Here is a 22,492-nt window from a genome sequence, read left to right as displayed (position 1 = left end):
GGCTCATATATACAGCTACTTACTAGAGAGCTCTGCTTTACTATCTGTGAGATATATCCAGTTTAACATTAGTAAAACCAAACTCTTCATCTTCCCAACCATATAAGCCTCTGATTGCCAGTCTAGCCATCTTGCCATCACAGTAAATGGCAACTTATTTACTGTGATGGATCCAACCCAAGCTTTATAGTTATCCTTAATTCCTACTTTACCTTGTAGCTCACATTTCAAGGACATTACCTTGAAAATGCATTTACTACCTAGTTGCTTTTCTGTGATGCTACCTGAAACCTATCCAAATGCCAATTAATTATGTCTCAACTATTTTCTCCAAATATGACAACTTGCTTCTTTTCTCCCCATACTATACTTTCACTATACTTTGTTTTAGCAATTGTACCATCAAACCCACAGCAAACACTAGCATAAATTATATCACATTGTCATCTGTGTGTAAGTGGTTAGAGACTTTCAATGGTAAAGTCCATACCACACCTAACAAGCCATAAGCAATCCGTGTCTTTGAATTTTTCCTAATTTTGTCTTCCTTGTACTTCCCTTAGTTCATGACTTCTGCTCTCACTACTAACTCTGCTGGTTACTATCAGTTCTCTAGTACTGAGAACAGTGCACTGTGCACAGAAGTTCCCAGAAGTATTTGTAGAAAGTGTAAACATTTACTTGATTCTTCTTTTCATCAGTTCTAAAATAGTGCTTAGGATAGCTGAATTGTTTTTTTGTATTTTTATGATTGCTCTGTGATATCTTTAGTTCTTCAATGGAAAAGTATCTGAAAAATCTGCTCTTAATGCTGCTCATTTCTTCTTCTCTAACTAGAGTAGTCATGATTCTTGCAATTGAAAGGTAGGTCTTAGGGTACTTTCCACTCTTTGGATGGCTGCCCAACAAACAGTTCCCCTTTCCTATTCTGCTCTGTCTGATTATTTCAAAGATGAGTGAAACAGCTTACTCTTCTTTGGTCTAATATTTCCAACAATCACTGTATTATCAAATGAGTTTTTAAAGGTTAAATTCTTTTTCTCCTTTAGAAAGGATCTCACTATAGAGCCTTGTATGGCCAGGATCTTAGTAAGTAGACCAGGCTGACCTAAACCCACTGACATCTACCTGCTTCTCCCTCCCAGTGGTGGGATTAGAGGCATAAGCTACCATACTCAGCCTGAGAAGTTGTATGCTTTTTTCTAATGTTGCCAATGAGCTTTCTGCCGTTTTTCAAAATAGCAACCACCGAATCCGATATTAATGTTTGCTATGACACTCTGAAAAAGCTTTGCCTCTGCTACTTCATAACATCTATTTCTTTGGGGTTTTGCTTTTTCCAATTCTAATTTATATTAAATTATATGTCATTTAAATTAGAAATACAAATCTGATTGACAACTGATTTTCAGTAGGACAAGCTGGTACACTTTGATGACATCATTGAATTGGATATCCATGAAGATACAGCTTCCTGTCTTACATGCATTAGCACACAATTGTATTCCCCCAAAATTTTAATTATGTTAAGATGATTATTTCCTCTAAGCTCTCAAGTATAGCCAGAGGTCTGAAACTAATCACCTGTCACCACAAGACTGCCCAACCCAAGGTGCCCTACAAGTATTTTAATTTATAGTATATACCATGGCAAATATTAACAATAACTCTGGTCACGTACAGCTAAATAAAACTCATTCTGCAATCATGGAAATGTTCTAGGTGTCCTTTTCAAGAATGTATCCACTAGAAATATGTGATTCCTGTGTTTTTTCATTGTAGTTAGTTTTGCTGAGCCTAGTAGCAATCTGTATATATAACCTACCAGGAACTAAAGATTTATTTCTCCTGTTTCTTTTTTTTATCAAATATTTTCTTTATTTACATCTCAAATGCTATCCCGAAAGTCCCCTATACCCTCCTCCTGCCCTGCTCCCCTACCCACTCACTCCCACTTTTTGGCCCTGTCATTCCACTGTACTGGGGCATATAAAGTTTGCAATACCAAAGGGCCTCTCTTCTCAATGATGGCCAACTAGGCCATCTTCTGCTACATATGGAGCTAGAGACGCGATCTCTGGGGATACTGGTTAGTTCATATTGTTATTCAACCTATAGGGTTGCAGAATCCTTCAGCTCCTTGGGTGCTTTCTCTAGCTTCTCCATTTGGGGCCCTGTGTTCCATCCAATAGATGACTGTGAGCATCCACTTCTGTATTTGCCAAGCACTGGCATAGCCTCATATGAGACAGCTATAGCAGGGACCCTTCAGCAAAATCTTGCTGGCATATGCAATAGTGTCTAGGTTTGGTGGCTAATTATGGGATGGATCCCTGGGTGGGTAGTCTCTGGATAGTCTATCCTTTCGTCATAGCTCCAAGCTCTGTCTCTGTAACTCCTTTCATGGGTATTTTGTTCCCTATTCTAAGGAGGAATGAAGTATCCACACGTTGGTCTTCCTTCTTCTTGTGTTTTGCAAATTGTATCTCAGGTATTCTAAGTTTCTGGGCTAATATCCACTTATCAGCGAGTGCATATCTAATGACTTCTTTTGTGATTGGGTTACCTCATTAAGGTTGATATCCTCCAGATACATCCATTTGCCCAAGAATTTCATAAATACATTGGAACCAAAGATTTAAAATAAGGACAATTTAGCAACTTATTGAGCTCAGGAAATATTAATTTGAGGTGTTAACAACCCATAATGGGACCAGCAGGCAGGAATTAAATTAAATTGATAGGCTACTAACTTGAGAATAAAATCATCAAAGGAAACCTCATTTTCTAATGTGGCTGCCATTGTTGGATACTAGCCGGCTGACACTAGCTGTGTTCCCTTGCCCTTCTGTTGTCTTCTTTTTGTTTGATAATATGGCAACAGTAGTGCTGTTGTCTGGAAGTGACTTCAAAGTCCCACCTGCAGGCCTTTCTTTATTTAGTACACATAATCTGGCACTCATATTGTTCCTCTAATAGAGCCTGGAGCCATCTAGTAATTTCCCTTTTGGTCCAACAGACTATGTGTTGTTTACTGCCCAAATCTCTGTCTTCAAGGATCTGACAATCTGTGAGGAGGCTAGTGTTCTGTGTTAAGTTATTCTGTCATGCTAGTTTAGTCTTTATGGAATTATCTTTTGCTTGCAGCCATTGTTTTTGAAGCATTGTCTAATCCAAGTAAGAGCATTATGTAGTCTAAAGATTTATGAGTCAAAATTTACAACCTAATGTCACTTTACAAGGAGAGAAAGCATGTTAGACAAGCTATTGTTCATGCATAAATTAATCCTAAGAGAAAATAAGTATTTGGCCTCTACCTCATGATACTTATGTCTGTTAATTCTCTTAATAAAGTGTTTGTGGTGATACCTATTCACTCATATTTCTCAAGATGACTCTGATCAAGTGTGTACCATTGCCTCATTAACCTTTGCCCATGGCCTCTGCTCAGCTCAGTTTATTTATTATGTTGTTCCTTTTTCTCTATAATTACATTCCTCACCTTTTTTCTCAAGATAATTTAGCTTGGATTCTGAAGAAATTAAAATCCCAGACACTAATATTAATACACTCCTGTACTTTTGGAGCACATTCTGCCATCTAGGTAGAATACCACTTACTGTTACTTGGAATCTCACTCAAACTTCAGGGCAAGCCTTAAACATATTATTTTCAAGAGGTATATTTTATATTCTCTTTCAAACAAGGAAACCAGAATTATAACAGATGAATAAAGTTGCCTAAACTAATTCTACAATGAAAGAAAGCTAAGAATAGAATTCAGGGGTTCTTAATCTTAGAGTCTTTGTTCTTTCTACAGCATACAAAGGAGATTAAGAGGTCTAATGAAGGGGTATAGAAATCATCAACCTTTTGTCTACTCTAGATAGCTTTGCGGTTTCCCTGCTTAACCTACTGGCTTCTAAGTCTTGACTCCTGCCCATTGTCATCTTCTGTCTTACCTGTTGTTTTAATGTTCAGAAAACCTGTATATAAGAAACAAATGAATGGTTGTATATTTTTACAATGTCAGATTTTATTGAATAACAAAAAATTCACAAGTGGGCAGTGGTTTTAATTGTAGCAAATTGTCAGACTGGCATCTGGCTGAGGCTGATGCAGATTATTTGATATTCCAATATTAATTACTAATATTAACTCTCATTACATACACAGTATTATATATATATATATATATGTGTGTGTGTGTGTGTGTGTGTGTGTGTGTGTGTGTATACACATACATATATGGGTGTGTGTGTGTGTTCATTTGTGTGGTTTAGTGAATGATGAACACTAGTTAAAGATATTATAAAACAATTTAAGTGATTTCAGAACTGAGTTGATTGAAATGTATTTCTAGTCTATATTGTTAAAATAAAAAGCTCAAAGCTATCTTCATGGAAGAAACTAATGCTGAGACCATGGAAGAGTAAGGGTTGAGAGCTAAGATGCAGAATTGAGAGCAGCTTCCAGGAAAAAGGCAGAAGCTGGTTGAGACGAGAAGAACAAGTCTAATTGGGTGAACAGGTAAAGGGGTAAGCTACATCAACAGCTGGGGATCCAACCAAGCTGAAGCACCAGAGACATGTCCTTGTCTTTCATACCACACATGCATACATACTCACATGCACACACTGGATATCAGATAAAAAATAGTGATGGAGTTGTGTTATTGTAATGTTAGGTGCCTACCACTTTATGGGGTCTAGATAAGAGAATTACCCCTTTTTCAGTTTGCTGCTTTTGATAAGTTTGGAGGTAGGGTTTTCCTGAATTGAGTTTAATATGCTCATGTATCTCTCAAGTCATATTTTATACTGTAGAGTATAACATTATAGGATGGGACACTTTTTACTCCAAGGAATGTCACTTATTAGTTTGTGATTTATGTGTGGTCTTAGAGAGATGGTGCTCTTTGCCTGTTTACCCAAGAGTGCAAACATTTTCCATCATCAAAATGCAGTTGTTTATTAACCTGGTTTCTCAGGGTGAGGCACAGCTGAAAAGCCACTGTTTAATGCAGTATGTAGTAACTCAGACTATGTCACTCACTGAGAGCGATACTTATCTTTCCCTAAGGAGACTCAAAGGATGGTCTGTTTACCCAAGATGGACAACAAAGACAGACTTAAGTAAGATATTATCGAAATCCAATTTAGTGGTACAAATAGTTTGTTTAGCATTCCTACCAACCATGGATAATGGGTTACTTACAGTAGAGTGAGTAACTCCAAAACAGCCTATATTCCCATTCCATTATGGTTAATGACTTTCTAGAAACTAAATCATAAGCCCAACTTTCAATTAACCTTTTCTTCTCACATAATATGACATCTTCCAAGACAACTTGCTCCTAGGGATGGAGTAATAGATAGTTGGAATAACAGGTAACATTTTCATGACCCCATCTAAGGAGTATCAGTACCTGACATTGCCTGGCTAGCCTGCATTGTTTGGCTCTAGTTACCAGAGTAAGATGACATCTTGATAGAAGTTAGAAACTTTTAAGAAAACACTATCTTATGGTATATTTTTATACAAGTAGAAAACTACTTCTCTGTCAATTATATTAAACAGTATATGGTAGATTGAGAAAGTGCCACAGATTCAGATACTATCACAAATGCCTGTTGAATCTCCTAGTCCAATCTTATTATAAGAGGTTAAACTTTAAAGCAAGTACAAATATTATTTGTCAGTATTTGACAAGTAACCTAGTATTCTCCCTAAAGTAACAAACCACTCATTAAATTCATAAATGCAATGAGCACTGGTAGGATACGTTGTTTAATTTTTTTCTATATTTAGGAGAAAATGTTACTTTTGAGGAATTGTGCTACCCTGTGATATTGTTCACAGTATGCTTCTATTATTACTGTGTAACTATTACAAACCTATTTTAAAATAATTTGGCCTATGTTCATAAAAGTTGAAGATCAGTAGAAAGCAAGGTTATCAAGGTTCATTCTCTTTCGCAGAGCAATGTTTCTAGAATGCTTACCTTTCAAAGAGGACACATGATAATGAAATGTTCAAATTATATGTCATGATCAAGTTCTACAGTCACTAAAATGCTCTGATTATGGGGCTGGAGAAATGGCTCTGCTATTAAAGAGGACTTGGTTTTGATACCCAACACCCACAGTGTACCTTACAGTAGTCTGAAACTCCTATTCCAGAGGATCTGAAACCCACCCAATAAAAATATGTTTAAAAAAATATTCTGGGGTTGTGGTGGTGCACTCATTTAATCCCAGCACTCACTTGAGAGACAGAGGCAGGCAGATCTCTATGAGTTGGAGACCAGCCTGCTGGTCTACAAGGTGAGTTCCAGGAAACCCAGAGCTTTACAGAGAATCAATCTCTCTCTCTCTCTCTCTCTCTCTCTCTCTCTCTCTCTCTCTCTCTCCCTCTCTCTCTCTCTCTGTGTGTGTGTGTGTGCATGTGTGTATTGTAATTATTTTGACCCAAAATAGACAAAATCTTGCATCTTAATATTTTTAATAAAGAAGAACCAATTTTCATTTTATATTTGCATAATTATTTTAATGGAAAACTTGTAATAATATTGAAGATTATCTCTCACACCAAATTTCTTTATATTGCTAAAGATACCACATATTTGAGTCACAAAATGTGGAGAAATTTAAGAGGATAATGACCTGTATACTACAGCTCTACTGGCTTCCTATACTAACTTCCATAGTGTAAAAATTGTTGTGCATACTATTTTTGTTTTTTTGGTTACAAATATTTTTTTTTATTCTTTAAACTTTCTTTACAGTCCAGACTTTATCTCCTCCTGGTATGCCATCCAACTCTTCCACATCGCACACCTCCCACCCTGTCTCCAAGAGGATATCCCCACCACCACCCCATCCCACCAAACCTCCACACTCCCTCAGGCCCCAAGACTCTAGAGGATGAAGTGCATCTTCATTGAGTTAGTTCAAACCTGGCAGTCCTCTGCTGTATATGTGTTGGGGGCCTCATATCTGCTAGTGTATGCTGCTTGGTTGGTGGTCCAGTGACTGAGAGATCCCGGGGGCCCAGGTTAGTTGAGACTGCTGATCCTCCTACAGGGTTACTCTCCTTCTTAGCTTCTTCCAGATTTTCCCTAATTCAACCACAGGGCTCCCCAGCTTCTGCCCATTGGTTGGTTATAAGTATCTGCATATTATTCTTTCTGCTGCTTTTTTGGGTCTTTCTGAGGGCAGTCACGATAGGCCCTTGTTTTTAAGCATACCACAGCATCATACTCAAAGTTCTAGCTAGACCAATAAGACAACAAAAGGAGATCAAGGGTATTCAATTAACAAAGAAGAAGTCAAGGTATCACTATTTGCAGATAAAATAATAGTATAAATAAGCGACCCCAAAAGTTCTACCAGAGAACTTCTACAGCTTATACACAACTTCAGCAAAGTGCCTGGATATAAAGTTAACTCAAATAAAGCAGTAGCTTTTTTTTTTATACAAATGATAAACAGGCTGAGAGAGAAATTAGGGAAGTAGCACCCTTCACAATAGTCACAAATAATATAAAATACCTTGGGGTAACTCTAACCAAACAAGTGAAAGATCTGTATGACAAGAACTTCAAGCCTCTCAAGAAAGAAATCAAAGAAGATCTCAGAAAATGGGGAGATTTTTCATCCTCATGGATTGGCAGGATTAACACAGTAAAAATGGCCACCCTACCAAAAGCAATCTACAGATTCAACGCAATCCCCATCAAAATCCCAACACAATTCCCTAAAGTTATAGAAAGAACAATTCTCAAATTCATCTAAAAAAAGTAAAAAATCCCAGAATAGTGAAAACAATTCTTAACAATAAAAGAACCTCTGGGGTAATTACCATCCCTGACCTCAATTTTCTTATTAGTTCAAACCCTGCATAACATTTTCACACTTTGTCTAGTTCTAAACAATTTTACTAGATTTAAATTAAATTTTCAATCCCTGTTTCTAAACTTCATAAACTTCTTCTATCAGTATTCTTCAAAGTAGATTCCAAAAATTCCAGCAAAATCAGAAGGTTAAGAAAAACTACAAGGGACAACATAAATTCTGAAAAGCTATTGCTAGCATGGAAAATATGTGACTAGTAAAACCAGAAGATTTATGTTTCTATCCTTACTTTTTCTCACTGACAAATTTTGGACATTCCTGGAAAAGTTTCTTACTATGTCCCTTCAGAGAAAACTGGTAGATGAAATAAGGTAACTCCATACCCTAAAACATGATGTGTTATTTTTGTGTGTATATATGTATTTCCAATCTTACATTTACATTTTAGGGTCTTATAAGGATTGAATTTATTCTGAGAGGTCCAGCCAACATAAGTTTACTTAAATTTGTCAATGAAATTAAGCAAAGGAGGCTATATCCATATATAATCATACACTGAGGTGGCACATATCTTACTTTAAAATAATCCCTAGCCAGATCCATTGAATGTATATTGTCAATCATTAAACACATAAATTTAAGCTAAACACTTTGTAAGTAAGTTTTTTCTTTGCAAATAGGTTCTCTCACTATTAAAGTATAATTTATCAAGATTTTTTTCTTTAAAATAATTTTATAGTATTTCAACTGTTTAAAGGTTTTTTTATTATTATAGTAATTGGGAGGAAAAATTAAGGGAACCAGAGGGGTCAAGGTTACCACAAGAAAACCTACAGACACAACTAACCTGGACCCATTAACTTGGAGGCTCACAGAGACTGAACTGCCAACCAGAGAGCATACAGGGGCTGGATCTAGACTCCCTACATATATGTAGCAGATGTACAGCTTTGTATTAATGTGGGACACCTAACAGCAGGAGTAGGAGTCTGACTCTGAATCTGTTGCCTGCTTTTGGATCCCTTTACCCTAACTAGGCTGCCTTGTCCAATCTCAATAAGAGAAGATGAACCTAGTCAGTATTACTGCCACTTGATATGCTAAACCTGGTGATATATATGGGAGGCCTCCCCTTTTCTAGGGAGAAGGGAAAGAACTGGGAGGAGAGGACAGAGAAAAGCTGTGATTAGGGTGTAAAGGAAATAAATAACTTAGTCGATAAAAATAATTATAACAGTTATTTCTAAAGTTTCGGAACAAGTATTACTCTGTATTTGAAGGCTTATTTGATGGCTTAAGGGGGTCTTCTCGATTTTAGTTTATTGGGTGTGGGAAAGAGGCCTTTGCAGTGATTACTACTTTATGAGGTTTCAAGATAGGATAGTAGATTACTCACTCTTTATTTGACTTATTAACTAATTCATCCTACTTTTGTTTTTCATGTATCCACTGCATACTTACTAAACTTTACCTTTTTGCATGCTGAGCCTATGAAGGGTTTTAGAGATGATTCCTGACTGTGACCTACTCCGAGAGCCCAGGCTGAGTCTTCAGATGCCTTGTGTTTTCAGTCTGTGTCGTCAGTCGATTTCTGTCTCCCAGATAATTGTAATCTTTGTATAATTTGGGCTTGAAATGTAGGTAATAACACCATTTTCAATAAATAGTTATCAGACATTATTTTTAATCTTAAAAGAATAAAACACCTGGAGGAGGAGTTCCTAAAAGTTCTAAGCTATTTGGCAACAAAAGTCAAAATATACTTCCTACTACTCATAACAACCCTACTTGAAAACATAGGGTCACACACGTTAGTATAAAAAACCTCAAGAAATGTAACATTCTGCAGAAATATAGCTATAAATAAACCAACTCAGTATAATCTGGAAGGTCACTAAATTGCACTATGTTATGCTATGGAGCTATAATGTTTTATGGTGTTATGCCATGAAAAGAAAATAATTTTAAATGTATTGATTCTTATTGGTAGCATGATGCCATTCATCTGATCTACAATTTACTTTCAATAACATTTCAAAAATGTGTTTATTAATTTTTATATGAAATCATTTACATATCAATAAAAAATAATATACTATAATAATTTTTGCATACTTCCACCTTGCTACAGAAGATTGGAGAACATATAATTTTTTTGGAATTATTCATTGTGCCAGAAAGCTGATTAGTAACCATCAGGATTTGCTGTGTGTGTGTGTGTGTGTGTGTGTGCTTGTTTTCTATTTTCCTGTCAACAGAAGTGAAAACAATAATTGGCATGCTCACCTTCTTGATTATAGCTGTTATATCAATCAGCATCCTTTTTCTAGGTTTTATCATAATTTCACTAGCCATGCATTGTTTTCTTTTTCTCACCATTTTAAACTTTATCTCTGAGTACACACATCAATTTACTTTAAATGCTTAAAATCAGATATGCAATCAGTTAGAATTCATCCTAACTGCATTCATGGAAAATCTGCACTGAGATTTTTAAGAGTTTTAAGAATGAAGTTTAAAACATTGAAACAATTTATTTACTCTACATCTACCCATGATGTCTGCTATTTAACCTCCATGCTTCTCTCTCTCTCTCTCTCTCTCTCTCTCTCTCTCTCTCTCTCTCTCTCTCTCTCTCTCTCTCTCTCCCTCCCATATTTTTTGTTCATTGGCCAAAATTGGGGTTTAGCAGATATTTGAATGATCTGTGAGATTTGCCATGCATCTAGGTTAGTCTAGCAGGAACATACACAATAGAAGCTAGACTTTAAGATAGAAATATATATGTGAAAAATAGAGAATAACAAATGAATGTGAAATCAGCCTTGAATAAGAAACTGAAAAGGATAAATTTCTCAGTTTTAAGGGACCAAAATGACTTACCCATATATAACTCATTTTTGAAATAGAAAATAGTGATAAATAATGAAATTGGTTTCCATAGGTAAGGTGACTGAACTCATTTTTTTTAAAAAAAATTTCTTCAACACGGGAACTATGGCTCAATACTGAAGAGCACTCACTGTGCCAGTGTGAGGAATGGAGTTCAGATCCCAGCACCCACATAAATTCTGGCTATGGTCCCACATATATTGTAATCCAACCACTGAGAGAGACAGAGAAAGGAAGAATGCTGAGCTTTGTTGGCTGCTAGGATCACAGAAACAAATAAACAAACAAACAAACAAACAAAAACACAAAACCTGGGTTCCAGATTCATGAAGACACCTCGTCTCAAAGGGAACAAGAAGTAGATGACAGAAGAGGACACCCAACACTTCTCCGGCATCCATGAGCATAGGCATACTATTGACACAACATGTATACATACACCCATAGACACAGAAGTATCCTTTTATATCTAATCCTTATAAACATAACTTTAGTATATTTTTAATTAGGTATTTTCTTTTTTTTTTTTTTTTTTTTTCCATTTTTTATTAGGTATTTAGCTCATTTACATTTCCAATGCTATACCAAAAGTCCCCCTTACCCACCCACCCCCACTCCCCTACCCACCCACTCCCCCCCTTTGGCCCTGGTGTTCCCCTGTACCGGGGCACACAAAGTCTGCGTGTCCAATGGGCCTCTCTTTCCAGTGATGGCCGACTAGGCCATCTTTTGATACATATGCAGCTAGAGTCAAGAGCTCAGGGGTACTGGTTAGTTCATAATGTTGTTCCACCTATAGGGTTGAAGATCCCTTTAGCTCCTTGGGTACTTTCTCTAGCTCCTCCATTGGGAGCCCTGTGATCCATCCATTAGCTGACTGTGAGCATCCACTTCTGTGTTTGCTAGGCCCCGGCATAGTCTCACAAGAGACAGCTACATCTGGGTCCTTTCGATAAAATCTTGCTAGTATATGCAATGGTGTCAGCGTTTGGATGCTGATTATGGGGTGGATCCCTGGATATGGCAGTCTCTACATGGTCCATCCTTTCATCTCAGCTCCAAACTTTGTTTCTGTAACTCCTTCCATGGGTGTTTTGTTCCCACTTCTAAGGAGGGGAATAGTGTCCACACTTCAGTCTTCATTTTTCTTGAGTTTCATGTGTTTAGGAAATTGTATCTTATATCGTGGGTATCCTAGGTTTTGGGCTAGTATCCACTTATCAGTGAGTACATATTGTGTGAGTTCCTTTGTGATTGTGTTACCTCACTCAGGATGATGCTCTCCAGGTCCATCCATTTGGCTAGGAATTTCATAAATTCATTCTTTTTAATAGCTGAGTAGTACTCCATTGTGTAGATGTACCACATTTTCTGTATCCATTCCTCTGTTGAGGGGCATCTGGGTTCTTTCCAGTTTCTGGCTATTATAAATAAGGCTGCTATGAACATAGTGGAGCATGTGTCCTTCTTACCAGTTGGGGCTTCTTCTGGATATATGCCCAGGAGAGGTATTGCTGGATCCTCCGGTAGTACTATGTCCAATTTTCTGAGGAACCGCCAGACTGATTTCCAGAGTGGTTGTACAAGCCTGCAATTCCACCAACAATGGAGGAGTGTTCCTCTTTCTCCACATCCTCGCCAGCATCTGCTGTCACCTGAATTTTTGATCTTAGCCATTCTCACTGGTGTGAGGTGGAATCTCAGGGTTGTTTTGATTTGCATTTCCCTGATGATATATGATAGTATATATAAGTGACCCTAAAAATTCCAACAGAGAACTCCTAAACCTGATAAACAGCTTCGGTGAAGTAGCTGGATATAAAATTAACTCAAACAAGTCAATGGCCTTTCTCTACACAAAGAATAAACAGGCTGAGAAAGAAATTAGGGAAACAACACCCTTCTCAATAGCCACAAATAATATAAAATATCTCGGCGTGACTCTAACGAAGGAAGTGAAAGATCTGTATGATAAAAACTTCAAGTCCCTGAAGAAAGAAATTAAAGAAGATCTCAGAAGATGGAAAGATCTCCCATGCTCATGGATTGGCAGGACCAACATTGTAAAAATGGCTCTCTTGCCAAAAGCAATCTACAGATTCAATGCAATCCCCATTAAAATTCCAACTCAATTCTTCAACGAATTAGAAGGAGTAATTTGCAAATTCATCTGGAATAACAAAAAACCGAGGATAGCAAAAACTCTTCTCAAGGATAAAAGAACCTCTGGTGGAATCACCATGCCTGACCTAAAGCTTTACTACAGAGCAATTGTGATAAAAACTGCATGGTACTGGTATAGAGACAGACAAGTGGACCAATGGAATAGAATTGAAGACCCAGAAATGAACCCACACACCTATGGTCACTTGATCTTCGACAAGGGAGCCAAAACCATCCAGTGGAAGAAAGACAGCATTTTCAACAATTGGTGCTGGCACAACTGGTTGTTATCATGTAGAAGAATGCGAATCGATCCATACTTATCTCCTTGTACTAAGGTCAAATCTAAGTGGATCAAGGTATTTTCTTTTATATATATTTTATTAGGTATTTTTCTCATTTACATTTCCAATGCTATCCCAAAAGTTCCCCATAAACTCCCCCCCATACCCACCCACTCCCACTTTTTGGCCCTGGCGTTTCCCTGTACTGGGGCATATAAAGTTTGTGTGTCCAATGGGCCTCTCTTTCCAGTGATGGCCGACTAGGCCATCTTTTGATACATATGCAGCTAGAGTCAAGAGCTCCGGGTGGTACTGGTTAGTTCATATTGTTGTTCCACCTATAGGGTTGCAGATCCCTTTACCTCCTAGATTACTTTCTCTAGCTCCTCCATTGGGAGCCCTGTGATCCATCCAATAGCTGACTGTGAGCATCCCCTTCTGTGTTTGCTAGGCCCCGGCATAGTCTCACAAGAGACAGCTATATCAGGGTCCTTTCAACAAAAATCTTGCTAGTGTATGCAATGGTGTCAGCGTTAGGAGGCTGATTATGGGATGGATCCCTGGATATGGCAGTCTCTAGATGGTCCCTCCTTTCATCTCAGCTCCAAACTTTGTCTCTGTAACTCCTTCCAGGGGTGTTTTGTTTCCAATTCTAAGAAGGGACAAAGTGTCCACACTTTGGTCTTCGTTCTTCTTGAGTTTCATGTGTTTTGCAAATTGTATCTTATATCTTGGGTATTCTAAGTTTATGGGATATATCCACTTATCAGTGAATACATATCATTTGAGTTCTTTTGTGATTAACTTTAGTGTATCTTTTATATCATTAGATGACATGGTAGTTACATATTTGCTCAGGCTCATAACTGGAGAATCTTTGTTGACTCATGGACATTTATTTGCATCACATATTTGATGTATCTGTAAATTGTCTATTGAAATCTACCAAATAGGTACTTAAAGGGGAAAAAACACCTTTCTATTTTTGCCACCACTGTCATTGCTCTTTTGTTTGTTTGTTTGTTTGTTTGTTTGTTTGTTTGTTTTTGTTTTTCGAGACAGGGTTTCTCTGTGTAGCCCTGGCTGTCCTGGAACTCACTTTGTAGACCAGGTTGGCGTTGAACTCAGAAATCTGCCTGCCTCTGCCTCCTGAGTGTTGGAAATTAAAGGCTTGTGCCACCATGCCCAGCTCTGTCATTGCTCTTTTAGACTGCTTATACATCCTGCTGCTTGCCTGGCTACCTGACTCCCTGCTTGGCTCTCTGATTTTCATTTACCTCAATCCTGCTAGACTCAAACATCAAGATGCCAGAGCTTTGGTACTTCAATGTCAACAGAGTCACTCACCTTCACAAAACCCTCAAAACCATTCCTACAATGTTTAGAATAAAAATCAAATCCTTCTTGTTTTTTTTTTTTTTCTTTAAAAGCCCTGCCTGTATTGGTTCATGACTACCTCTAATCATCTTTAAAAATCTGTTCTTACTTGAATACAATTATGATAACCTTCTTTAACAGTCATCAAATTTGTCATGTGGATTCCTGTCTTGGTCTTAGCTTGCTCCTCCAGATATACAAAAAGTTCATTCTCTCCCTTCCCAGACCTCTGTCTTAAATGATCTTTATTCAAAACACTCTTTTCTGATAGTTGTCCAAAATAGCACCCATGTTACTTTCTATCTTTTTACCTGCATCATTTTTATGATACTTCTTAACATCTGCATTGCACTGGCTATGTATTGGTGTTTATTTTATACGTTTGGTTTTACAAATATTTGTTCCCTGAAAGCAGGAATCTTGTCTGTCTCTGCCCTAGTAAATAGAGCAAAGAAGAGGTGCTTAAGAAAGACTTGCTGAACTTTATATGCCCCAGTACAGGGGAACGCCAGGGCCAAAAAGTGGGAGTGGGTGGGTAGGGGATTGGCGGGGTTGGTATGGGGGACTTTTGGGATAGCATTGGAAATGTAAATGAGGAAAATACCTAATTAAAAAAAAAGAAAGACTTGCTGATTGAGTGAATGCATGCTAGTTTATTTTTATTGTAAACAAACTTATCAAACTCAGTGTAATAATTAGAATCCAGTTGATAAGATAGATTCCTTGGTTTTAATTAACACATATGTTTTGGGTAAATACATTATTAATGTTATTTGACACAACTCTTATTACAATGTTGCTATATAGGTGTTGTTTGTGTACTCTGCTCTCCCTGGACTTCTGTATTCAATAGCTTTTCTGTTCTTTTATCCTTGAGGCTTCTGAGGCTCCATAGCTACTGTGAGTCACCACCATTATCAATTTAACAAAAAGGAGAGATTATACCAAATTCAGAATATTAGAGTTGAATGACAAAATGCTGTTTCTCTTCTACATGTAGTTCCCATGTACTATGTTGATGTCCTCTTATGTCCATCCATTTCTTTTCCACTCTACAGATTCCTTACAATCTATGTTCCATCATTAGAAATGATAATTTAACCAATCCAGGCCAAAGAAAACAGAGTTGAAATCCTACCTGATTCATTAAGACCTCAAGCTCTATAGGTGACCCAATTTTTCTTATTTGCTAGGAAAAGTAAAGCAGCTATTTGTCCATTCCTTTAGGTTTAAAATAATTCATGCAAAAATGATCCACTGTAAAATGTGGTCAGTGTAATTGTCTCAGATGTATTTACCTATCTATGAATAATTTTGTTACCAGTTTTAGATGATGAACCTAAAATGAATCTATAGAGAAATTATCCAAATAACAGACTTAACACAGTGTACCAAAAATAAGCATTCTTATGTATAACTCTAAACCTAGCTCTCTCTCTCTCTCTCTCTCTCTCTCTCTCTCTCTCTCTCTCTCTCTCTGTGTGTGTGTGTGTGTGTGTGTGTGCGTGCGTGTGCACGCACATGCGCGTACACACATATGCATATTTGCACATGAATGTGCCAGTAGGTGTGCATGTAGAGGCCAGAGATGAAGATGAAAACTGAGTATCTTTCTTGCTCACTTTATACCGTAATTTTTTGAGGCAGGTCTCTTATTGGACCCGGAACTCAATTCATGATTGCTTTGGTTGTACAGTAAGCACCAGGGATCTTCCTATCCCTGCCTTCCCGTCACTGGTTTGGCAAGCACATTCTTTGCCCCCAGTTTTTTACATAGGGGCTAGCGATCCAAACAGGGGTACTTATACTTGGGCAGCTAGCACTTTCCCAACTGAATTGTCTCCCTTCATCTCTTTTATTTTGAATTTAATACTTATTATTTTAATAAATTTATAGAAATACTCATCAAATTGAATTATGGATAAGAATACATGGGTTGTAGAAACTCCAATTTTTGAAGTTAATAGTTTAAAATTGAGTCATTTTATAATCATAGGACATTGTGAAACATATTTAATGCATTCAGAATTTGTTTGTTGATTGAATTCTTAGAGATAAATCATTTACCCCTTTCTAAAAAATACTGTGTGAAGTATAACTAATTTTTAGTTCAGAGTCTAAAGCACTTTGTACCCTTAGTTAGATATTAACTTATCATTTCACAAATAATATAATTCTAAGTGCTATTGTTCCAAACATAAATAAGTACTTTTACAACTTACTTATTTTGTATAGACTCTACATAGTTATTTAATATATTGTTATTGTATTTTCACATAAACCAATGTGGGGTGTTTAGTCATGTCATACTTCACATATAAGATGACTGCATCCACACTATGTTTATTTATCCAACTTATCAAAGCAATAAGCAGAATTAGGAATTGTTAAGTGTATGATTTTCCCTACTCTACCAACATACTTCTAGGTAACAAAGTAGAAAAGAAACTAACTAAAATGCATTATAGAAGTTATTTAGGATTATTTTGTCATAGGATACAAGAATCATTAAGTATTCTTGGTAATATTTTAGAAACTATAGATGCAATTATTACACAGAGAAAAGGGTGTTTATGCTAGATAATTTGCATTTCCATCTTCTGTAAGAACTGCAGAAAGAACCAAGAATCCTGGATATGCTACTCTGGTTTTTGGCTTCTATATGTAAGGAGAAAGGATTCAAGTTTTCACTGCCCTATAACTCAAATGTAGAGGAAGTGAACAAATCAGAAAGCTCTGAATTGCTAAGAATGGTGCCCCAATCCTTTAATCCCAGTCTGATCTATGAAGTAAGTTTCAAGACAACCAGGACTGTTACACAGATAAACCTTATCCTGAAGAAAAGAAGAAGAAAAACACTGAATAAAGGAATAATAACAGAGATAAGCAACTAATTCTGTACACATTTCTTAAGTTATTGACTTTTAAATGTTTTTTCTAACTGATGTTCAACAAGCAAATGGAATTACTTTAAATTCTACATTTTCACAAACCATTTTGTTAACTGAGACACATTAGTGCAAGAGGTCTATTATCATTTTAATGGCTATATTAGCTTTAATGTACTTGATACAATATTCTAAAGAATAAAATGAATGCCTGAAAATAATTTTGTTGGAGGATACAAAGTTCTATATAATGCAAAGCTCATGAAAGAAACAGTTCTATTATAATTGTGCTTTGGATAGATAAAACATGATTATGATTTAAAATCACATTGTGTTTCATATCACTACTGTTGGATTTGGTCTTGTTTTCCTGTTCCTGAGTGAGTTTTATGTGTTTTTATATATGTAAGAAAAAGTATCCCCCAGATGTGTTATTTTCTTGACAGTAAAAAAATGGCTGCTGTTTTTCCTTGTGAGTAATTGTTTCAGAGCTAGATCAAATTCTAGCTTTGCAAATACAGAGAATAAATGCTTCTCTAGGAGTTTATTTTTGCTGGCCATTAGAACTCCTGCCGTTTTGCAACTTCTGTCATTTGTCAATTCATTTCAACTACGCTGATATGCATTAAGCATCATAATGTGCCAAAAAACATTCAAATAACATGCCAGTGAGTGAACATTCTTCATTTGCAAAAATGAATTTTGTAAGACTCAAAATACTGGGAAATTGAGATTCATCCTAACCTTAGTGATTACCTCCTGCTCACAGGCTTTTTGCTCTTGGGTCAGATCAGCTGCTTAACTGTTGTGCTATCTGGAAACTTTGATTCACTTTTACCAAAGAAAAATAAATCAGAAGAGAAATGTTTCAAACTGATATCCGTCATAACACCAACATGTGACAATTTTAGATTTAGATTGCACTGCAACAGCTCGCTGCTCTGTGTTGTGATGATTTAATTGCAAGTTTTCACTGTTTAGCAGATTGCACACACCTTGAGGGGAGACTGCCTGACAGACTTTTCAAAGGGCACATAAAAAAAGTGTTGAGTGGAAAGGATCTGCTGAAATTCTACTTTGAGATTGTTTTATTTTCATTGTCAAAGCATTGGGCCTCTTTGCATATCAGATTCTTGGACTTCAGAACACAGGAGTTGAATTAGTCCCAAGATGTTTTATTACTAAACTGCAGATCAATGTGACTTACAGTGAATTCTGTAAAATTCCAAACAATGACAGTGTTTGACAAGTTACTAATCACACACACACACACACACACACACACACACACACACACACACACACACACACACACATGTATTTCAAGTCAAAACCTTGGAATGACAGGCTGGCTATGATTAAAACAAAAAACATATATTCACCAGACTGTTGATAAGACAAACCTTTATACTCTGTTGATAAGGGCATAAATTAGTAGTGTAGACATTATAAAATAACAATTTGGAGGTTGCTTAAAGAACTGAAAATACAGCTGCCATTTTCTCCAGCTACATCGGGTGTGACATACACTTGTTTTTATTATGGCATTATTATTCACAATATGCACAATATAAAACCAAACTTGCTGCTCATTAATAGAAAAGTGTTTAAAGAAAATATGATAGAAGCACAACGGATTTAAAAAAAACATGAAATAATGTCACTTTCAAGAAACTACATGGATCTGGAAATATATTAGGTGAGAGTATCCAGCTACAGGGGAAAGTCATATGTATTATATCAAACAAACAAGCAGAAAGAACTGGACAACATTGCCAGAAACTAAAAGGTAACCATTTAGAGAAAGGGAAGAAGGTGCAGAACGTGAGGAAAGAAAGTTCCATAGCCAAATATATTACTCTTTAAAATTAATGTAACTAAAGCATTATAGCAAAAACCAAGAGTAAATTACTGATAAATAAAACTAACCTATGTGTGATGGTGATCACATGAAATCACAATACAAAACTCCTGCTCTGTGTAGTAAGATGACCCCTATGTAAATCAATGGAGTTAGACATACTTTAACAGTATAAATACTTAATAAACAGAATACTCTGGCTCTGGTATCTTTTTGTTCTGAGCTATGGTTGAAAGGGTTCTGTCAAGTTGGACTTTGTCACTCCCCAAAATACAAAAGTCAAGATTGTAACATTATGTCCAAGAGGCAGGTAGGCTAAGGGAGAGAACCACAAAACAGCTTTCTATTTCTGAGCACATGTTATACATGTGAATATTATTTTCTTTCTCTTCGGATCTCCCCGTCTTACTGCAGACTAGTGTGGGATGTGTTTGTACAAGGAACATTTTTCTTCATTGCTTTTCAAACTGTCAAATTATCTACTGCTAACTACAGTCATGAGACCTTTTAATAGAGTGAACTTACTGAACAAACCAACTATTTTAATATGAACTTGCTGAACAAACCAACTATTTTAATATTTATACAGAATATACTTATTTGGGTAAATCATCATATGGTGCTAAAGATCACTGAAAATCTGTCTCTGAAAGCAGGGTAGCTTCCCTACCACATCGATCCCAAGCATGTTTGTCTCATTGTGTCCTCCATGACCCTTGTCTAGGCTCCTCCTATCTCCTCACCCCCAACCTAGCAACAGAGAGTGCAAAACAGACCCACAAGTAAAGTAATTGTGTCCTTGTGAATACCTAGAAGGTAAACAAATTTCAACAGATGTTACTATATTATTTCATCATATAAAAGTACCTGCAATGGGAAAGAACACACAGAGGTTAGGCCATGGGTGATCTGCCATGGGGAACTGAGGCACGCAGAGAAAGTTCTATTGGGAACTTCATCGTGTCTCAGCTTCTTAGCTGCGTCCAGTTGGATTTTGTGAACACCAAATAGATAATGTCATCTTTATCTGTCTTCTCTTATTTAGAAACCTCATATGAGGGAGCATTCTGCTCTGCCCAGGGTTCTATTGGGAACACCAGCTAGCTGCCTTAAAAGGGTTTTCTTACATGAAATTTTGATAGAGAACTTTTTGCAGTTATTTGTTCTTTTAGTTGAAAGTCTCACCTGAAAGGAATCTTCTGTGTTGGGAACTCGAGCTAGCATATTAATGGGGCTTCATCACTTAGTTCTATAGGATGTTTTGAATACCCAAGATGATGATGTTTCTAGCTACCATATATTCTATCTATCATATAGATACATATTTTATTGGTTTTAATTATGTGAGACATTCTGTACATGAGTACGGATGTCCAAGGAGGCTGGAGGCCTCAGATTACTTGGAACTAGAGTACAGGTTATTATAAACCACTTAAAGTTTGGGTTCGCTGAAAGAAGAGTAATCATTTCTCCAGCACCCTATTTTCTATATCTTTATGTTTATCTACCTAACTCTTTTATTCTCTTACTTTGGCTTACTGTTACTTAATAAGTTCCCTCATTCAAATCTAATAGAATAGCTACCATATTTCATTTTCTGGACCATATATATTACATAGTTGTTTTTTCTTTTAAGTTCACTGTAAATATTCGATAGAAGAGTCTAAGAAATGACAATAGTTCATTGACATATTTTGCCAACACTAAGTGAATAAACTGATTATTTTGGTGGCAAGAATAATATGGTAAGGTAATTTTAGGCAGGAAATAAAAGTATTTAAAATTTACCACAGAAATATCACATCTTTGGGGATTTTTAAAGTGATTTCATTCATTCTATTATCCATGTTTTCTTTATTTCCAAAACCAATATAGTAATAAGGATGAATAAATACTGTGCTCAATTAGTTATGAAGACTAAGAATAAAAATCATGTATGAAGTTATTTTCCCAAATAAATACGCTGAAAACATCTCTGTTTTCTGAGTTGGTATGTAACATTTGTTTGCAGTAACTGTTTTCTGTTAAAGAGACATGGAGGCAAGCTGCCACAGCAGCCTGAATTCTTAAATCATCTTGTAATAAGTACATGTAGACAAGTCCTAGCTGTTCTATCTAGATCAGCCTTCCAGTTAACAACCAAGCTGGCATGTGTTCCTGGCTAAGAAGAAATAAAGTCCTTGAAGCAAAAACATTTAGTTCAGCAACCCTTAATTGATCATTTCTGTACTTGTTACAGAGTAGAAGTTGTAGGGACAGGTTTCAAGGGACCTGGACAATTCGGTCAGAAGGTAGGGAGAAAGGTTTCATAAAGAACTGAGTATGTGCCTAAGGTCCAGAGAATCTACTTTAGCTAGAGGTGAAGTGTCCAGTAGGAAACATTTCTCTGTAGCACTTTCACAGCAAAGTGCTTTATTGGCTGATGAATGAAATTGACAAGAGAACAGAAAGAAAATATGCATAAACTTAAATTCAAAGAGAGTATAACATGTAAATTAGCAACAAATGCCACAAAATGCAACAGCTAATAATAGTAAAGGGTTTAGTCTAAGAAGAAAATATGACTTAAAAATATTTGCTTTGTATGGGAGTGCATTTTTACACTTACACAAATTTAATGCCACATCGCTTCCTCATGTAGAGAACATACATTTATATGATCATTACTAAGTTATGGAATTTGAAGCAAAGTAATTAGCATATGAAAAATAGAAATGGTATAACAAGAATTATATCATTCAATGCCAAAAAGATAGTACAATTTACATATATTCCATTTATCTTTTACAAAGTACAAATGATAAAACACTCCTTCCAAACAAAAAGAAAAGTACAAATTTAGGAACTGTGGTCATAAGTTCTAATGGACTGACTGTAACTCACAGTGTCATGTGAGTATCAATCTGGATGTATTATGTATCTTGTAAAATATAATATCCTTCAATTTGCTTGAAGTTACTGCATAGAAGATGAAATTCATTATTTTGAAAAATGTTTGGGAAAATTAACTGTGTTCTTTTTTTCATACATGCATCATAACTGTAAGTCTTTTTATTGTTGTTGTTGTTTTTCAGCTCCTCTAACTGATAAGCCACCTAAGCTTTTGTATCCCATGGAAAGTAAACTGACAGTTCAGGAGACTCAACTAGGTGAGTCATTTCTCAATTCTAC

At 36.3% G+C, this 22,492-nt stretch overlaps 1 protein-coding gene across 1 annotated transcript in view; it reads left to right on the top strand.

The window, feature by feature from the left end:
- Il1rapl1 (interleukin 1 receptor accessory protein-like 1) overlaps positions 1–22,492 on the top strand; it is a 1,375,012-nt gene that overhangs the window by 1,046,783 nt on the left and 305,737 nt on the right. Inside the window, exon 6 of the mRNA NM_001160403.2 lies at positions 22,396–22,470. Coding sequence (NP_001153875.1) covers positions 22,396–22,470 — 75 coding nt within the window. The remainder of the gene's footprint in view (positions 1–22,395; positions 22,471–22,492) is intronic.

Source organism: Mus musculus, chromosome X (assembly GCF_000001635.26).
Source record: "Mus musculus strain C57BL/6J chromosome X, GRCm38.p6 C57BL/6J".
Taxonomy (NCBI): domain Eukaryota; kingdom Metazoa; phylum Chordata; class Mammalia; order Rodentia; family Muridae; genus Mus; species Mus musculus.
The sequence above is the reverse complement of the archived record's forward strand: the minus strand, read 5'-3'. Positions and strand labels throughout refer to the sequence as shown.